The sequence below is a fragment of the Struthio camelus genome, chromosome 9 (assembly GCF_040807025.1).
Source record: "Struthio camelus isolate bStrCam1 chromosome 9, bStrCam1.hap1, whole genome shotgun sequence".
NCBI classification, from domain to species: domain Eukaryota; kingdom Metazoa; phylum Chordata; class Aves; order Struthioniformes; family Struthionidae; genus Struthio; species Struthio camelus.
In genome coordinates this window covers 2,355,740-2,374,935 of record NC_090950.1, presented here as the reverse complement: position 1 = coordinate 2,374,935, position 19,196 = coordinate 2,355,740, and the positions used below count along the sequence as shown (strand labels likewise).

The 19,196-nt window shown below is 43.4% G+C and overlaps 2 protein-coding genes across 12 annotated transcripts; one reads left to right on the top strand and one right to left on the bottom strand.

The window, feature by feature from the left end:
* Positions 1–43: 43 nt before the first annotated feature.
* On the bottom strand, positions 44–11,737 carry ING5 (inhibitor of growth family member 5). 11 transcript variants are annotated; one of them, XM_068954734.1, is made up of 9 exons: positions 11,373–11,411; positions 8,536–8,607; positions 7,619–7,785; positions 5,985–6,096; positions 4,866–4,959; positions 4,349–4,484; positions 4,089–4,150; positions 3,327–3,395; positions 44–588 (listed from the first exon to the last, which is right to left on the bottom strand). In XM_068954734.1, the coding sequence occupies exons 2-8, from the start codon at positions 8,561–8,563 to the stop codon at positions 3,353–3,355; spliced, it is 642 nt and encodes a 213-aa protein (XP_068810835.1). In that variant the 5' UTR covers positions 8,564–8,607; positions 11,373–11,411; the 3' UTR covers positions 44–588; positions 3,327–3,352. The 11 variants fall into 11 exon arrangements, with proteins under 11 accessions (XP_068810835.1, XP_068810825.1, XP_068810827.1 ...); XM_068954724.1 differs by lacking the exon at positions 11,373–11,411 and adding an exon at positions 9,796–9,926; XM_068954726.1 differs by lacking the exon at positions 11,373–11,411 and adding an exon at positions 9,796–9,916 and having other exon boundaries at positions 4,866–4,956.
* DTYMK (deoxythymidylate kinase) lies at positions 11,455–17,433 on the top strand. The gene is made up of 5 exons (XM_068954723.1): positions 11,455–11,620; positions 11,900–12,008; positions 13,397–13,487; positions 14,250–14,447; positions 16,846–17,433. Exons 1-5 carry the CDS (start codon positions 11,491–11,493, stop codon positions 16,954–16,956), a joined length of 639 nt encoding a protein of 212 aa, XP_068810824.1. The 5' UTR covers positions 11,455–11,490; the 3' UTR covers positions 16,957–17,433.
* The last annotated feature ends 1,763 nt before the right edge of the window (positions 17,434–19,196 follow it).

The following is a 19,196-nucleotide window of genomic DNA, read 5'->3' as shown; positions in this document are numbered from 1 at the left end:
GAGGCTGCAGCCCCCGAACAACACGACCACCTACGCTTTTGTTCCCAAAAATATTTTATTTATAACAATATATCCATTATCTATAACGTGATCCAAAAATACAGATATACATTTTTTACTTTACTTTTTTTTTTTTAATAAAAAGAGTTATATTCTCTTCCATTTACAAAGGGAATATAGATCTAACTCCTTTAAAAAATAAAACAATCAGGTTAACGGTTGTTTTTACGTCCAGTTTGGATGAACTGCAATAAAGCTGAACACCACAAAGTATATAAGTATCTTGACAATCTTTAGTGGAACATTCCTTCACATATCACAGCCTTGTTCATCCTTCTCCATAAAAGTATATTTAACACTGTACATTCAAAATTCAGGAGAAAGATTTCAATTCCTTAGTGACCAAAAATGAAGGCTATTGGTATTTCCATTTAAAACAGAGCCAAAAATTTCTAAACTCAGATGTAAACAGCCACCAAATGCTCTTGAGCCTGTGACAATTGGTAGAGCCTCCATGCTGATATGTTCTGAATAGGACAGTTATCACCCAGATCAGTTCAGTTGGTCTGACACATTTGAGACGTTACACTGTAAAGAAGAATATGTTTTTACCTCACACATGAGAGCCAGAAAAGTATCTTTCTTTTTAAGGATTGATGCTAACTTCCAGGGCATAGGTTATTTGGTTGTTTCTTTCTTTCCTGGTTAAAAGAGAAAATATCTGCTCTTCTGAGCCATAAAAAGCACTTGTTAACAAGATATATTTTGCTGTCCTGACAGACCCATCTTTTCTCAGTTTAGGGCAGTCAGCTTTGCACTTATTCATCCATAGCTGCGCATTTCTACAACAGTGCATTTCCAGCAAGACCTCGGAAGAAGTGCAATACAATTTTGAGATTGTTTTAAATCAAATGCTTTAAACCAAACATTTAATCACTACTGTTAAAGCCCTTCCAAAAAAAAAAAAAAAAAAAAGCAAGCATCAACACTAGTCTTCAGGACACAGTGACACTCCTACATTAATCCAGTGTAACAGGTTAATGAGGTACAGGTCTTACTCACTGGTTACTGAATTAAAGGCTGGTTCATGAGGTATCAAGATTACTTTCTTAAAGAGGGAAAAGGAAAAAGAGGGCTGACTGTATTTTCTAATTCAGGTTTGTGTGACTGTGCTTTTTCCTCCCCTTCCCAACAGCAATCGGCTTCTAGTTTGTTTGTATGTTTTTGGTGTGCTTTTACAATGACAACAATGACAAATGAACGTGATCTTGTAAACATAACTATGGAAACTTCATATGCAACATGCAGAGTGATGCAACACAGTAAAGACATGTATAACATCTCACTTTAAATGAAAGGACCCTGGAGACGATTTCTTCTATAACAGATACAATAAATCAGAATATGTTCACAGAAAACCTGTATCAGTAGCAAAAGTTTTATGATAGTCCTGACATACCTGCAGCATTTACAAAGCACAAGAGACCAAAAGCAAGGAAGGACAACTGGCAAAAGCTGTGTTCTACTTTCTTTCACATGAGGGTCACTAACAGAAAACAAAATATCCTTTGGGGGGGGGGGGGGAGGAAGGGGAGAGAGAGCAGGTTCTAGAGTCTGACTAGAAGTGTTTTTCTTCTATATTGTTTACGCTAATTGTTTTTAAAGCGGAACAAAAGCTTATCTGGAAACCTCTTAACGCCCTTCCAATAGTCTATATCAAGGGTTCCTGCACAATGGCAAGCAAACTAGTACACAGCCTACCATAGAGCTGCCATCAACATCTACCACGAGTCACAGCCTGATATCAAAGTTCATGAACCCTGGTCTATACTGCTGTAGACTACTTTTTTTTCCCCTGGCCAAACAACCTCTCCCACAACATCTCCTTCTGTTGTAGGCAGCAAAGCTCCAGAATACAGGATATATAAAGATGAGTGTCATCTTTGGTCTTCCCTCAGCTCCCGCATCCACCACAACTCAGAAGACAAAAAAAATAAAATAAAAAAGACTTATTTTTGTACTTCTGATTTCCCTCTCCCTTTCACTGCTGCAAATGACACTAATGATAGCAAAGATTCACATTTATAAACTGAAAAACAGCTCAAAGAATTAAAGAACAGGAAAATGTGCCTCTGCCAAAAAAGGTAAGAAGCCATTTTAAAACATTCCTGCTGAGTGACCTTCTTTTTTAATAGCAGTGATTCACAGCAAATGCTATTAAACAACAAAAACAAAAAAACCCACCCAACTACCACATTGCCTCCTTTCAGCCTGGCTGCACCATCACAAGAATCTATGCATCTAACTGTAATAGTCTTCTGTTAAAACTTGTTTCCTGATTTACAGAGGTGCAACACAGGCATGCACAAATAACAAAAAGACAGGCCTCCATCTCATCTTATGAACAAATCAGACCCTCTGTCTCTATAACAATACTCTTGGTTTCATCTTCACAGTAATGGACCTAAAAGATTTCCAGAGAAATGGCAAACAGTCAGGACAGATCAGTCAGTCACTCCTTCCCTTTCTCTCTCTCTCTCTCTCTCTCTCTCTGCTACTGTCACTAACACACACTACAGGACAATTCCTTTGATGTTTTTAACGTTTTCCCACAGAAGAGAAAAACCTTTTATGAAAGGAGGTAAAAACTCAAATGGCTTGCTTCTGTTCATTTAATGTGATTGGGTAAGATCAAGTCAAATAATGGCAGTGCAAAGTTAGACAGAAGTGACTCCCAAAAGAGAATTCTCTCTAGTGCATATGCACGCACACACACACACATCCCCTCTTGCTGTGTCAAAACTAAATACAGTTCTTGGCTTTGAAGAAAGGACATTGGAAACAGTTAACCAGCTTTCTTGTTTCTTTCAATACTGCTGAACTGCACAACAAACAGACTTCATGCCTGAACAACAGAGCGTACTTCTTGCATACAGGCAACAGTTACAGAAAACTCCTTCTTCCCTACCATGCTAAGCTCCAGGTCTACGCTGTTTTGATGATAGTGATGCACCACATAGAAGATAAGCTCTCTCATTCCCCTGCAATGCCTTATGTGGTTTCACAGACTCCCGTAAACTAGCAAAGATCACAGCTATGGGCTGCCCTAGCTAGCACTTCATAGTAACACAGATTTCAGTGCCGTGCAAGTGTAACATAAAATCACTGTGGCAAATTCCCTCCCTCCTAAAGTCCTCATGAAAGAACAGGAATTACAACTGGCCACTGGACAATTAAATATCAGATCAGAATAAGGAGGGTAGGTTAAAGAAAAATCAAAGATAACATTGCAACACGAAGGAAAGAATACGTTAAACTCTTCTTGCCTCAGAGGATGTATTCCCTGTACTCCTTACTTCTTTTTCTTTCTCTCTTGAACACAACGTGGACAAAACCTACAGAAAGAATGTGGCAGTAATTACTCCTGCAGTTAAAAACACCTAGCCCAACAGCTCTTTTTAGTATTTGGGAACAGGGTGGGGGCAGGGATTAAAAGTGGCCAATTAATTAATTGCAAGAGTTTTCATAACATGCAAGACGACTGTGGCATTTTAAGTGCAAGGCACAACATTTACACAGAACTTCTGTCCTTTAAAAAAAGAAAGTATAGAACAAGCCTATGATTGTTTCCAAGATGAACACGGGCAGAAGCGTAGCCTTGAAGAGTCTTTGAACTTCACTGGGAGGGGTGGGTCTTCTGAACATTAACCAAAGCTGCTACTATGCGACCATATAGCAAATAAGAGATGCAATGCATACACATTACACCAGTATCAGCTCAAAAACTGCTCCATTTATCATGAAATCCTACCTATGCCTGGCTCTATTTTCCTCCTGTTGGAACCTATCATATCTAAACATTCCTGCAGAAGTACCCTTTAGGAAGGAGAAATTTCCCCTTGTACCTCTGCCTTCACATAAACACAATCCCATACCCTACAGGAGGCAGACCCTCTGATGACAAGAGCAAAGATCCTGTCAGGAAGGGTCATAATGGGGTCTTAATTCTTATTGTGATTCTTGTCAATGGAAACTTTAACCCGAGGGGGAAAAATAAAACAAAAACAAAAGCTGTATGTCCTACTTACCACTTCCCTTTTGGTTTGGTGGTGAGGTCTACACAAGCAAAGTGGAACCATTCAATTGGGCACTGTGAAATAGAAAACAAAAACAAAAACCAAATAAAAAAACACAAAAGAGATGCTTAGTGTTCTGCAAATTTTACACTCATTTTGGATGATCTAATTGGGCAAGTATCCCCCTCAGATTTCATAGCTCTGTGATGCTGCAAACATCTTTTCAAAAGATACAGAGTGCATTTTGAAAATACATCATCTCAAGTACTTACATCTGGGTTGTCACAGCCAATCATTTCTCCATATGACACCTGGTGACACAAGCAGTAGGTAGGTTCATTGGGATCCACTGGCATGTCTAGGACATCTGAGGGATGCACTGACAGGATGGTATCAGCAAACTCAGATCTGTAGACAAGGATAGATTGAGGATAATACACTTTTCAGTTACAGACAACAGCTTCCAAGATTTAAATCCCACTTGGAAAATGAAGATCACAGGCAACCATTAAAGATAGCTGCATGACAAAAAGCAAAGCTATTTTCTTCCAGCTTGCAAACAGCACCGTGGAGATTCTGATCTCGCCCTTCCAGACGAAGGGCAATCCAAGCATGCTAAGTTTCCATGTGCTAAGTAAGGATTTAATTAACAAAGCTGACTTGTCTTTAGGAAGATACTAATGAAGTGGACTAAGACTAGGAGAGTCATATCTAGGGTAACGTGAGCCTGGCTCAACACTTCATGAATTTTCCACAAAGTCATCAGAGCTGTGATTGTTCATTTCTTACCCTCCTTTGAGTTTCTTTTTCTTTGGTGTGTCTTCTTCAGATGTTCGTCTGCCTCGACCCCGAGAGCTTCTTTTGTCTTTCTGACTTCGTCCTTCTAAAAAGGATGAAAAAGCATCATTTCAACTTACGTGAATGCCAGAAACACCCCTAGATGTTCCCCTCTTGATGCATTTAATTGTTTTGAATTTCCTCTTTCATATGTAATTGAATATGAATGCTGACTCTGAAATGCACGTATATTTTATGCTATGAACATACAGAGTTTATAAACAGTATAAAAGAGTGCCAAATTATTTTGTGTCTGCAGTTTTGACAATTAAATCGTCACAGTTCACTGTTAGTCCATATAGTCCACATGGATAACACTGTATTTGAACAGACACTCTGTAATAAACATTTTTAAAAATCTAAATATGCAAGTCAATCTTAGTAAATAACTAGCTAAAGTAACCTTTTTGTCCACACAGATATTCCTGACCTCACCCCTGATTTCATAATGCAAAAGCGTAAAAGTGCGCTGCTGTTACCCATATTCAAATTTCACCTTAATCACGTTAGATTTCCAGTATACGTTACAGAAATTGGGACCTTCCTTTAACTTTTAATTTTTCCTGCTGTTCTCAGCTGGATTAACACTAAAACTCTGTAAAAGAAGGAAAGCCTATGCTATGTTAATAAAGTATATCTCCTCTCCTCTGCAGATCTTCAAACTTGCTCTGTTTTTAAATAAGCTTGAAAGAGAGGTCGTCAAACTCAAGAACTTTAAGAATCACAGGTTGAACATTACTTCAATTCTTGTTAGAACACCTCTCCCTTTGCCAGTAGCTTCCTTAAAAACAGTGATGAGTAGCACATGGGCAACATGGGTCACATGAGGATACTCTGACAAAAGGAGACAGCAGGCTAAATTCCAGTACTAGGTATTTTTTCTTCCTCTGTTTGTTCATACAAACAGTTGGCCAGTACAACACAGTAAATATTAAAAGCATTAAAAAGGAGTACGCATCATAGTCTCCAGAAACGATAGCCTACTTTATACCTTAGTCTTTCTGGTTAGATGTGCTCAGTGCTGGAAAAAGCTGACAAAAAATAAAATAAAATAAAATAAAATTTACACACTTTTCAAGCCTCGTGCTCCAGGGTTTTCAAAATCACTGACTTCCAGTTTATCTTTCAGATCTGCTTCAAACCGTGCCAAATCTGCATCCAGCCGGCGAATATGCTTATCTACCTGCACAGAAAAGAAAACCACAAACTGAATTAAAAAAAAAAACAAAACAGGAAGGTCTAGTAACTCTTATCTGCATGAACAGGAATTTAATACTTCAGGGCAATGCATGAAAAGGGTACCACACGGGAAAAGGGGAAATGGTATATACAAAGGGAATTAGGTTGGAGAGAGGCAAAACAAAACAAAACCAAAAAGCTGGGGCAGGTGGGGGAAAGGCAGCAGAGGACCCAATCCCAATACAGGCAAAGAGAAATGTAGGAAAAGGGAGGAGGTAGCAGAAAGGAGAGTTAAAGCAACTCGGACTATTAGTTTGCAAAGCAAAACAAGACGACAAAAGACACTAAAAAAAATTTTGCTTTTTCCCTGAGCAACTTTCAAAACATATTATCAACTAATATCCATGAAATATATCAAGCAGATGAGTCAATATTGTCTCTATTATTTGACTGACATGCTGTTTCATGAAATTTAATAATAAATACAGGCTTCTGCTGACTACCTCCAATATCATGGCACGTTTGTAAAACACATGTTAAGTAAATACCTTGCAATATTCCAGTTGCACTCATGTGGCTTACAGAATACAGATGTAACCAAAGGTTTTTTTTTGTTAAAGGAACAAAAAAAGAAATGATACTGCAATACCTCATATTAGTGGTCACCTAGGAAGCTTTTCAATCCTGTAACATAGTTTTTCTGCAATATTCTGATGGCAGTAAAAAGTATCGCAACTGCCAACGTAGCTATTGCTTTTATTCACAACCCCTACAATCTTTGGTAGTTGGATAAAACACACTAAGGGTCAGTCAAAAGGAGTCTACTCTCTCCTTGAGTTGTGTCCATGGGATAAAATACATTGAGATAAGAACTACTTAAATGCCATCAAAATGGACACAGGAGCAGATGTGGAAAGTTGTATCTTTAGAAAAGTATTTCCCACTAGGTCCACAGAGGAAAGTCTGGTATCCAGTATAGAACTAGAATGGCGGAACTGACAGTTCTCCATCCTCTAGTCCCCTGAAAACCAAAGTAATTGAAATGATTTGCCACATATCCTCAACGTAGTTTTGAAGTTGACTTCAGAAGTTTTGCTCATAACAAGATCAGTCCTACACAAACTCTTAGGTGAAAGGAGAGCTGCTGGGGAAGAGGAGGTTGGGTACAATTGCTGGCATTGTTATATAGCAGATGAGTAAGCATTCTAAAAGTGACCAAGCACTTTAGAAGTGCTCATTTACCCCTTCACCATAACGGAAGCCTACTTGACACAAAACCTGGTAATACACAAAGAAAACTGGAGGCTTTTTGGGGAAGGCAGCATAATAAAAATAAGCTTGAGAACTAACACTTTGTTTCAGTAAGATATTTAACCCAAATATAAATATGTACAGGAAAAGTAAAACATGCTGCAGAAAACGGCTGTCTTCTAAGTCTGTTAGCAGCTCTGTTCCAAAGTATGTTGTCATTTTTACAAAAATCTAACTGGTCATGCAACCCTGGCACACAAACTTTAAGTTCTCACCATCTCATAGGTCTGCATGGCCAGTTGCACTTTATCATCGCTGTACTCTTTACATTTGCTGTAAGCACTCTGAATTTTTTTCAGGTGTTCTACTCGCTCTTCGGGCAACATGTTCTTCACTGATTCGATGTATTCTGCTGCAAGACTGTCAATTTCTGCTTTCTTATCTGAAAGGCAGACACAACATACACACTTAAGAAAGCTGTCTTCCAAAGTAAGTACTTTTCCTTCTACCTCTCTACAGTATTTAAAAGCTTCATCCCAACAGTATCTAGGCTTCTCCTGAACCTTTAACATATTTACCTTTTTTAAAAAAATAAAGGTATTCACTCTTCAACATCTGCAGTGTGATTCTGATCTATTTTTATAGTTCATTAGTAGGAGGTGCTCACAACTACCAGTGTCCTAAGACCAGAAACAGAACTGATGGGTTCAAACTTCAACCTCTCTTCTCCTATGTGGGACATATTTGCTATATAGTCATTTACCTTTCTGTTTTAACCATTCAAATTTTCAAACTGAAAATCATTACACCTTCCTACACCAATATAGACCTCAAAAAAAAAAAAAAAAAAAAAAGGTCTTGCAAGACACACCACAATCCACAACTCAGTACATGTGGAAATATATGCAAGTCTTCAGCACTGAGGACATCAGAGAGGTAATCACTCAGGTATGGTGATCACACTTATACACAGCCACTACAATAAAGAGTGTCCAGCACTACAATAAAATAACAAAACAACTACCAAAAAACCCTAGTATTACAAGCATAGCCACCACAGAAATAAAAAAAATTCAGCATACTGGTATGGTCAAGAGAAGGAAAGGGGATCAGGCAAGTCCCCACAGGGCTCTCTCCTTCAGGTGAAGGCTCTTTAGTCAGACTTCATGCTTACTGAAATACCTGAACACACCTTCTGTTCTCTGATCCAACTCGCGCATCAGCTGGAAGTTTCTTTGCAGTTCACAAGGGAGGTTTTCAATGCCTGAAACATAAAGACCAATTCTACAGACTATTCTCCTCAACATGAGATATCCTTCCTTTGACATGCAATATACTTGATCATTAGCGCAACCCATACAATACAAAAGAGCTAGAAACAACACCCTGCTGGACTTGGCCATTAGTTTAATTATCCAGGACTGTGATAAACACAGACACTCACAGAGATGCAAAAGCACTATGCCCCCTCATTCCATTCTTGAATAAGAATGGTCTTCTGAGAATAAAGTCTTGGCAACCGAAGACGTTGGCATTCCTATACTCGGATGCATGTTTAATTTTACATACAATGAGCTGTCTCGTTTTATCAACAGAACTTAGGGCACAAGTATGGATGCTAAACTGCACAGGAGCGATTCTTAACCCATTAACATGGTTATTCTTCCCGACTTTTCGATAACTTTGATACGCACAGTGTGAAAGAAGGACATTTTAAAGTCAGCACTGAGATTTTCAAGAAGGAGCTCGTCTTTGCTGCCTTTTACGTTTTGCTTCTCATGCTGTAATGGCTGAAAACCCGTTTTCCGTAAATACTGAGCAGGTGAAATTCCCACCATCTTCAAATGGAGGCCTCGTAAGCATGCAGTGCTTTTGGGAGTCAGACTGAAGACGAACACCTTTAACAGAGCCATCGAAGCATCGAAGGCTGCTCTCGGGAAAACCGCTTTAGCTCACAGGAGCTGTGAGGCAGTCGAGTCAGGGGCCGGCGGGCCCACCCCCGCCCGGCGGCGGGCCGGACAGACACCTGGCCCTTCCCCAGCAGCCCCTCAGCGAGGGGGACGGGAAAGGGGGCAGGCTGCCTGGCGGATCACGCACACGGCCGCGCTAGGGAGCCCCAGAACCGGCGGCGCAGGCAGCAGCACCCGGGCAACGGCCCGCTGGAGGAGCGGGAGGCGCACAACGATGACGTACTAGAGGGACCAGTGCTGATGACGCCAGAAGGACGGCAGCCCTACTGCCGCCTGGCCCCAGCCCGTGGCGCAGTTGCAATTCTCGCGCCGCCGCCGCGCGCGCCACGCCGCCGCGCGCACGGGCAGCGCCCCCGCGCTTGCAGGCGCCGGCGCCAACCGCCGCTCCCGCCGCCGCCGCGGCCCGCGCTCCCCGTCCCGTCCCGTCCCGCCCCCGCCCCGCCCCGCCCCGCCGCCCCGGGTTCCCCGCGCCGCGCACTCACTGTCTAGGTAGTGCTCTAGGTACATGGCGGTCGCCATCTTGCGCTCCGCGACCCGCCGCCCCCGCAGCGCCGCTTCCACCCGCCTGCCGGGCCCGCATGACAAGGGCTGCGGCCTCGGCCTTATTGCATATTCATGTGCCGCCCGCCGTGGATTGGCCGCCGGGGACGCGCCTGGCTGCATATTCATGAGGGGCGGGGCGGAGTAACGGGCGCCCAGGCGAGGCGGGGGGAGGGGCGGCGCGGCGCGGCGCGCGGGTCGCCTCAGGCGGCGGCGGCCCTGGGAGCCCTCAGCCAAACCTTTCGTCGATTCAGCAAAGAACTTCCCAGTGGATGTTCCCTCCCGGATGATTTAGGCAGTTTCCTTTGGACTGAGTTACAAGACCACCCAATTCAAAGGGGAGAAGATGGCTGCATCCAGTAAACTGGTCACAGACTTCTAAGCATTTGCTCACCTGAGTCTTGATTTCAGAGCCTGAGATGGCGGTCTCGAATGAGCTGTTCCTCCTTAAGTAGTCCCACATGCTTTCCATGTTCTAGCTTCATGCTTCCCTGCTGCAGCAAGAAGTTCCTCAGCCTAGTTAGATCTTTGTGAAAACTCTCCTTTGGCATTTCACACCCACCACCTCTTCGTTTCGTTTGAGGTCCCTCTGTTCTTGTCTGAGAGGACAAGACGCTCTCTGCTCCACAGGACTCATTTTTAGACCTCCTTGTATCTCCTGCCAGTTGCATCTTCACCAGGCTGACAGGCTCCAGCCTGCTCAGCCATTTCCCACGGAAGCTGCCCCGTTCCTCTCATTGCTGTTGTTGCCATTCCCCGTGTTTCTTTCTCCAGGGCAGCTATATTGTTCCCAAGTGCGGGACCAGGACTACGCCAGGTATTCAAGACGCAGGTGAATAACATATTTACACACTGAATTCTACAGTGCTGTTGTGCAGACGGCTAGTTTCTCTAATGTCCCGCTGATTTTGAATGATCTGCTCCATTTTTTGACTGCTGCTGAGCACTGATGATGCCCATGACAACGAAATCTTGTTCCTAAGCAGTCATTTCAGCGTTTGGCGTTATTATTTTTTCCAGCATATGTTTCCTTATACTTATCTACAATGAATGCCACTTGCTATTTCCTTACCCAGTCACCAGTGATGCAATGTCCACCTGCAGTTTTTGAAGGCAGCACTCAGCTTTATTAAATTCAAGTTTCATCAACAAACACCAGGCCCACATTACCCCTTTACTTTTTCCAAATCATGAGTGAACAGCACAAATCTCCCTGAGACTCCTTTGGTGACTTTTCTCCCGTCGTTTCTCTGTCCCCTTTCCTCCCTGCCTGCCAAGAGTTTCTTCTCACTGTGGAAATGCTCTTTTCCCCAAGTGGCTCTGTGCCTTCTGGTGCAGAGCACGGCCAAGAAACCTTCTTTTGGCGACCGAGGCAGCGTGCGTCCACCAGACTAATTACTGTTCGGGGGTGGGGGGCCTTAGGGCGATGCCTGTTCACGTCCCCCGAGCCGCAAGACCCACTGCACGCTCCCTTTGCCCTCCCCTCCCGCCCGCACTCCAGCCGCCCGGAGGTCCTCACCGCCTCTGTGTCGTCCCGCCGCCTAGAGCGGCACCCGCGCCGGCGGCTGCGCGTCCCATTCGCCCTGCGATTGGCTGGGCTCGGCCGGAAGGGCCCGGGCAGGAAGGTTTGGCGGGCTATGGCGGGGCGGCGCGGGGCGCTCATCGTGCTGGAGGGCATGGACTGCGCCGGCAAGAGCACGCAGGGCCGCCGGCTGGTGGAGGCGCTGCGGGCGGCGGGCCACCGCGCCGACCTCCTCTGCTTCCCGGGTACGGGGGGCCCCGCTGTTGCCGCCTTGTGTGTGCGCCCGCCCCGCCGTGGCGGGGGGGGGGGCACCGGGGAGGTCCCCGGTGCCTCCTGCTGCCCTTTTTCCCTAGGGGGGGAGCGCAGGGGGGCGGTGGGCGCGGTCCGGGGGCCCTCGGGCGGATCCCCGCGCCCGGGCCGGGGCAGGCGGGCGGCCGTCCCGCGGCCCCGGGGCAGACGGGCCCCTCTGTGGGAGGCGCTCAGGAGCGGGGTGTGGTAGCTCTTTCTCGCCCTCTTTATTGCAGAGAGAACAACTGAGATTGGGCGGCTGATCAGCTCCTACCTGGAGAAGGAGAAGAACTTGGAGGATCACACAGTTCATCTGCTTTTCTCAGCGAACCGCTGGGAGCATGTGTAAAGATAATCCCTGTCGAGTTGTAAAATAAAAGTGCATGGTTTTGAATCCTGGGGTTTTAGCATTCAGTGGGTTAATGTGTGCGGAATACAACTGTATTTAGCAAGGAGGACGTGGCTAGAAACAAAGTGGCTTTTAGCACTTCTTACAGCTTTCAACTTCTTCTTAGATTAAATCCTGCAGTTTGTTTTCTGAAATCATTAGGTGCGGTATTTTCAATTTCTGTGCCTATTAGATTGAAAAGTTGAGGAGCTAAGATCATACCAGCCTAGGCTGTGAATGTACTGTTCTCGTCCTCATTTTCTGAAGTTTGTATGTGTGGTAGAATGGTTAAGGAATCTTGATGTGGATCCAGAAATACGCTCAAACTTCCCCTCCTGCTAAAGGCTGTATTCAGCTGTAAATGGCTACCTTGGCCATATGGATGTAGGAGTCACGTTTGTTGGATATGCTCCTGGTCACAGGGCTCCCTTAAGTACTGTTGGTTAAAGAAAATGATGCCTTTAATTGTGCATCCCCAGTGTCCACCTGGGATTAGCAGCCACCTTCTGGGTACCCCAGAGGAGAGGGCAAACTACAGCATCGTCAAGGCTGGGTACAGACTTCAATACAGTGTATGCTACTGTTCCAACTTAGGAGGTGCTGCTCGTATGCATGAGAGTTTTTGGCCAAACTGAGTTTTCACGTGTGCTGTTAGTAACATTGGTGACAGCTGTTGTTTGTGCCTAAGAAGTTACATTGCAAAGTGTTTTTTCACTTTTAAAAAAAGCTTTGCTGATCTTGCTGTAGTGACAGTGCCAAGCAAACTGGGAACACATAAGGCAGGTGAGTAAGTTGTAGTAAGATATTTCCTTGTGGTAGATAAAGGACACTTTCCTCTGACAGAAGCAGCGTGCATCACAAATCTACTTTGGCACATAAAGAGGAAGACTAAACTATTCCTTTCTGAATTTAGTTTGTGATCCAGTCTGTAAATTGGGTAGCTGGATAGAGCAGTGCCCTGCATTGCTGCGTCCTGAACTTGGGTGTCTTGAAAGAGTATTTACTTAACATCTGTGAGAAGACAGACTAGAAATAGCAGTTTTTCTGTGACCATCAGCAGCTGCCCTTCCTGCTGGAGAAAGAGAAGTCCTGTGCTTTCCTTTTGGGCTAAAAAGCATATTGCACCTTTGATTCAGGGAAAGGAGCTTTAAGGGAAAAAGTAGATGGTGGAACTTGAAAAGTTGTTTCAGCTGCCTGATGAATTACTGTGTAACCTTGACACTGCTAATGATCACTGTTTGTGATGAAGCATGTTAAAAGTGCTAACCTGATGAGCTGTCTTTTAGATGAACTTCCTTCATTTATCTACAGAGGAATATAACTCTCTCTAACTCATGGTTTTCAGGCCATTGATGAAAGACAAATTACATCAAGGAATCACACTTGTGGTAGACAGATATGCCTTTTCTGGAGTAGCCTTCACAAGTGCCAAACAGGTGAGTGAGAAACATAGCAGGCCATGCCCCTCTATATTCAGGGGAACAGCTCCAGTTAGAGGCCCAGTGTAAAAGTTGACTTGTGTGGCCCAGGCCCCTTCTGTGGGGAGATACGGACTGAAACTGAGAGATGGAAGGTTCAGTGTAGGGATTGACATAGCCTGTTTGCCTGTGTCCACCCCCTTCCCAAGAAAGAGCAGAGAAACTCACTAGGTTAAACTAATTACTTTTTGCAAATCTGGACAGGCTTCTGGCTGTTAGGAAGTGGCCTTACGGTGCCCACGTGGATAACCAACAAGGGGTAATACAGGGTCAGACAAGCCTGAGCAGTCTGTCTGCAGCATTCTGGATTTGTGTGCCCTGGTAGAAGTCTTAATTTTTCAACAAGATCCAAAAGTTGTAAAGATTGGTCTTTAGTTTCTGGGCCGAAAATCTTGGGTAGGCTGAGAAGGTGTAGGCTGGGTATTTAAAAAGGGCTAATGGCCTTTGTAGCAGGGAGGTTAGTCATTAGTGCTCCATGACCTCAGTGAATATGAGAGGTGCAGAGCACCTATGAAAATCTCTGTCCTAAAAAACTATCAGGACTAAATGCCCAGATGAAAAGGAGGTATTCCCATTTATCAGTTTGTAGGTCTATGCTGATTCAGCCTGCATCTCTTCTGGTTGTTCCTCCCCTGATCAGGCATTCTAGCTAACTTGCTTCTTTCCTTTGTTCTCATTTATTTGTTTAACCTCAAACTTGGTTCTCTTTGACTGGAACAGAACTTCTGCCTGGACTGGTGCAAACAACCTGATGTTGGACTCCCAAAGCCAGATTTGATTCTGTTTCTTGAGTTAAGCCCAGAGGAAGCAGCGGCACGAGGGAACTTCGGGAAAGAGCGTTATGAGAACAGCTCCTTCCAAAAGAAAGTTCTACAATCCTTCTATCATCTGATGAAGGACAAGACATTAAACTGGAAGGTGAGGAAATACGCCCAAATGGGCGTTAGATGGGCCCTGTTGGGGGGAGGAGAAATAATAAGGTTCCCCCCCGTCCCTTTTCTTTTTCCCTCTCCCTCAAGAGCTTTCTAGAAATAGTTTTCTTTCTTAACGACAAACTGACAAACCCAGATAAAAAGCAGTGAGAGATGCATCTGCTCTTCCCTGCCTCAGTTTCCTTGGAATCCTGGAGCATCTGCCATGGACTCTGGAAACTTCAGAGGTTTTGGGGACCCTCCTGCAGCTTGTGGCTCCCTTACTAACAATCACCTTCCTTCTCATGTGGTCAGTTTCCTTCAGCATTTGCTGGCTTAATACACCAGAAGTCTCTCCAAATATGTCTCATTTTCTTCCACACTCCTGCATCACTTCTTATTCTTGTTCATCCCTTGGAGCTATTTGCAAAGGGCTGTACAACTGGCAGAATTATCCCTGAAGAGAAAGTATTTCCCACCTATCTTGTGTGTAGGTTACCTGGATTGAGGCTTTTCTAACCTGGGCATCCTCTTTACCATTTCCATTGCCTTGTCAGTGCTCAGTCATGAGATCTGGGCAGTACCTTCTGTTTGCTCTGTAGTTTCATGCAGACATAAAAGGGGGTACGTGCCCCAGCTCATGGCTAAGTTACTAGTGACTGAAGGCTGGAGATGGATACAGATTTGCCAGATGATCACACTGCATAAGGCAAACGTGTAATTCTTCACAGTCCGCTTCAGGTAAACATGGTTCTGCAGCATAAAAGCTTTTGTGCGCTCTCAGAACTTGAAGAATCTAAATGCATGACAGTCATCAAACTAGGAGAAGTCATACTTCTATTCCAGTAAAAGTTATGCTGGAAAACTGCATTTCCTACATCAAAATGACTAGAAAAAAAGGCTGTCAAAAATATGTACCATAACTCAAAAACCAGATTGATAGATAAATATGCTGTCACATGAGAAAATATGAAATTTATGCATAGTCTGCAAAACCTGCTTTTTTTTTCTCCAGTAACTTCCAACAGTGGAATACATTTCCCTTATTACCAATCATCTGTTATTTCCCTTGTTTCCTATCCATTACTTGAAAGGAATTCCCATTCATTTCCATTTAAAAATACCCCAAACTGAGCAACTGTCAGATGACCAGAATAGATAGGTGGAAAGTGTCCCTGAAATGGGCACAGAAATCCAGTTTCAGTAAACAGTAAAAGTAGAGTTAGTGTTCCTGGCTATTTTCCCTTCAATATCAGCTAAGAATAACCGACATTAGACATTGGCAAAGAACTGTTTGGTCCAAGACATGAAACATAGTTCAATACTATCAATTACAAAACTAAACTGAGAGATCAGGGATCTGCTTGAGGATGTTGTGCGAGTATGAAACAGCTGGGATCATTGGCTGAGCTGTAATGAAAAGGCTGCCATTTAACCATGAAGTCTATTTATTTCATCTCCTCACAGCCTGCTACTTTTCATCAATACTGTGTGGTCCAGTACTGTATAGGTCATTGACAAATATACACTTGTTTACATCTTTTCACTAAATCCTTTCTTCACCTTGGTCACTCCTAAATAATCTTAGAGCCCTGGGAACAAATGTTACTCTTGACGGTTGTTGTCAATTTGTGGTGATATGCAACCTGCAATTCCAAAGTGACAAGCTTTATTATCAAAAACAATTATTTCTCTTTGGAATTTAACTTTGATGGCAGGCCTCTTTGATTAACTGCTTGCTCTTCTATTGCCTTGTGGTTTCTGTAAAGGTGAAAAGCAGCCTGTTGCCTGAGAAGCAAGGTACATAAAATGACTGTATGTGTAACCCAAGTTCCCTCAACCATAAAGCAGTAATGCTACTATTCTTGAAATGTCAGGCTTAAATCACCATGTTCTGAGAGCTGTAGTCAGTGAACGCCAAAATAGTATAGCACTACTACCACCTTTACTGACTTCAGCTTGCAGTGTTTGGGGTTGGGGGGGGAGACCCACAAATCTACAGCTGGAAAAAGGTTCTTACAGTCATGGGTAGAGTTTACACTGAATAGCCATTGAAAGATCAGCCCACTGAACTTTCAGTGGGACTACAGTGCTGGGTAACGAATGTTTACCTGATGTTAGGTCATATACCTCAAAGACTGTCAGAAAACTTGCATGCAGAGCAGCAGTTTCTTCTGTGTCCCTTTGTTCAGCCACGGATCGACTTGTTAAATGTCTATTGCTAAATAAAATAGGTCTTCCAATTCTACAGCAGAAATAGTGCATAAGAGGTGTAATTAACTGCTCTCATTGCTTATGAATAGTAACAATGCTGAATAAAGTGCGAAGCAGAAAGTAAGAGCAAGGTAGGTTTTCTCATTTGGTGCTGGAAATGAGTGGGTTTTTTTTTTCTCTCTTGGAAACAGACAGTGGATGCTTCAAAGAGTATAGAAGACATGCACAGAGAAATTAAGTCTGTTGCAGAGGAAACCATGAAGGATATTCAGAGTAAACCTCTAGGAGAACTCTGGAAATGAAACTTGATCCACACTATTATCTTCCAGACCTAATGGAAAACTCGCCTCCTGGATCGTTCATGGTAGGATGACTTCCCTGCATCTCCTCCCAGTAATTACAGCGCAGATCACTTGTATTCTTCTATATCCCACATGGTGCTGGAGTCCTTGTGGAGTTATCTGATTCTCCTCTCCATTCTGCATTGTCCCTTCTGTATTTTGTAAATGAGCACGTTATCTTCCCTGTGAAAACCTCCCTGCCTCAGGTAGGACTCCTGTTCTGTTCTCAGCAGTGCTCAGTGCTGTAGTACAGGTGAGGGTACTGAGGCTAAAGCTTTTTCTGGGACAGGGGTAGCAGCAACGGGTGGGGAACAGCTTTCTTGTACATGAAGTTTCAGAGAACTACCATGTTTCTGATTCTTCTGCCTCTTTAATGTATCCCCTATGCTGAAACCAGTTTATAGAGAACTTGCTAATAAATTATTCTTTTAAATGTTTTGTACAGTGGCAAAAGTGCATTTTTGAATATGATACTTCTAGAAGAACATATAGGAGGTGTTATGTTTGCTAAAACTGGAATGAGTGGAAGAGAGATTAATTCATCTCCAAGTCTGCTCCCCTGTTGTTCAATGAGAATGATAAAGCGACTGAGCTGCTGTTAGCAAGGATAAAATACTAAGTAAGAGTCTGAAATACATATGTAGCTCATAGCAAGACCAGTTCAAAGGGTGAGTTGCATGCAACTTATTTAGACTGGTGGAGTTACTCATGTGGCCAAGATCAGAGAAAGAGTCAGCACTGACACCTACACGGACTAAAAGTGCAATTTAAACAACTCAACACAGGCTGCCAAACCTGAGCACCTACGACGCCTGACCTTGCCTAACTTTCTCAGGCTGTACTGTTCTGATCGTTACCTGAAAGGCAATGCTTCTAGGTTAGTCTAGGTTGTTACAGTAAAGCTCTGATTTATAAAACTAAAATGGTGATAGGAGTTTGATATTTGATTATGGTAATTTAAAAAATTCTTTTAAGTCTTCAGCAATAAAAATGCAATAAATTGGAATGAATCAATTGCAAGGCATACTGATACGAAAGATGACCAAAAGAGTTAATTACCTGCAGGATACTTAGCTCTCACTTTCTAGCAATATGGACTGGACTGCTTTTCAAGCTGGCCCAGACAGGAAACTAAAGCCTGCTCTAATTTAGAAAGGCTGATGGAATTGATGCACTAGTGGGGGAGAGGAAGGTAAATACCTAGAACAAAACCGCTAATGCAAACATCAGCTGAAGTGGTATAAGCTCCTGCGTTCGCTCTGCAACTGTGCAGGAGCAGGAACGTTTCTGAGGGAGAGGAGCACCTTTAACGCAGTGAGTATGGCCCTTGGTTTGAATTCTGGCAATTCTACAATATTCAGAGAAGTTATTTAATTCATCTTAGCTTTAGGTTCCTGACTATGAAAAGATCGTAATACCTGTTAAACTTAGTTTACCTGCAATTTCTTATACCTTTAGCTCTATTATCAGGGTCATGTTAAGACTTACCTGAGTGTTATCTGGCTGAGCTGTCCTTATACTAAAGACTTCGCAAAGACAGTATGAACATGAAATAAGTATATTCCTTCTTGGCTGAATACTGACCAGCAGCAGCTCATTCAGATTGAGAGAGAGAGATGTCAGGAGACTAGGCCTCAAATAAAGTACCTGCCAATAGCCAAAAGGCTGTAACCCCTCTGTTGCCAAAGTGCTCTTTCTTGGTGTTACATAGCAAAATAGGAAAGGCAGGTGCCAAGCTGACTACAGCTTTATTTTTGTAAAATTTGCTACTACAGGGCTTGTGTTTAAAAGGCTACCTCAAAATCAAAGAAACAGACGCAACAAAAAGCTGTCAAATGAATAGCTAAACAGGGGCCACACAACCTTGAAGGAAATAAGTTTCACACACTGACATCCAATCTGAACTTCTCTGCCTCTGTTTGGCTTTCCCCCTGCTACCCTCAAATACATGCATAGCAGACACTCACAGAAAAAGCATGTCCTGCCTTGAAGAAACTAAAGCAGAGATGCAGAGCTGCTCAGTAGGGACTGTCTTTCAGTATTGCTGCATCGCCCCATGTTCATTCAGATGACTTTTAAGAATTCAGCTAGCAGAACTGCACTACAGAAGTGGTGTTTCCTCTCTGCCAGTCCAAGATTTTGCAACATCACTAGGAAGCACTGCTAAGCAAATCCTAACACTCTGTCCAGAGCAGGCATCC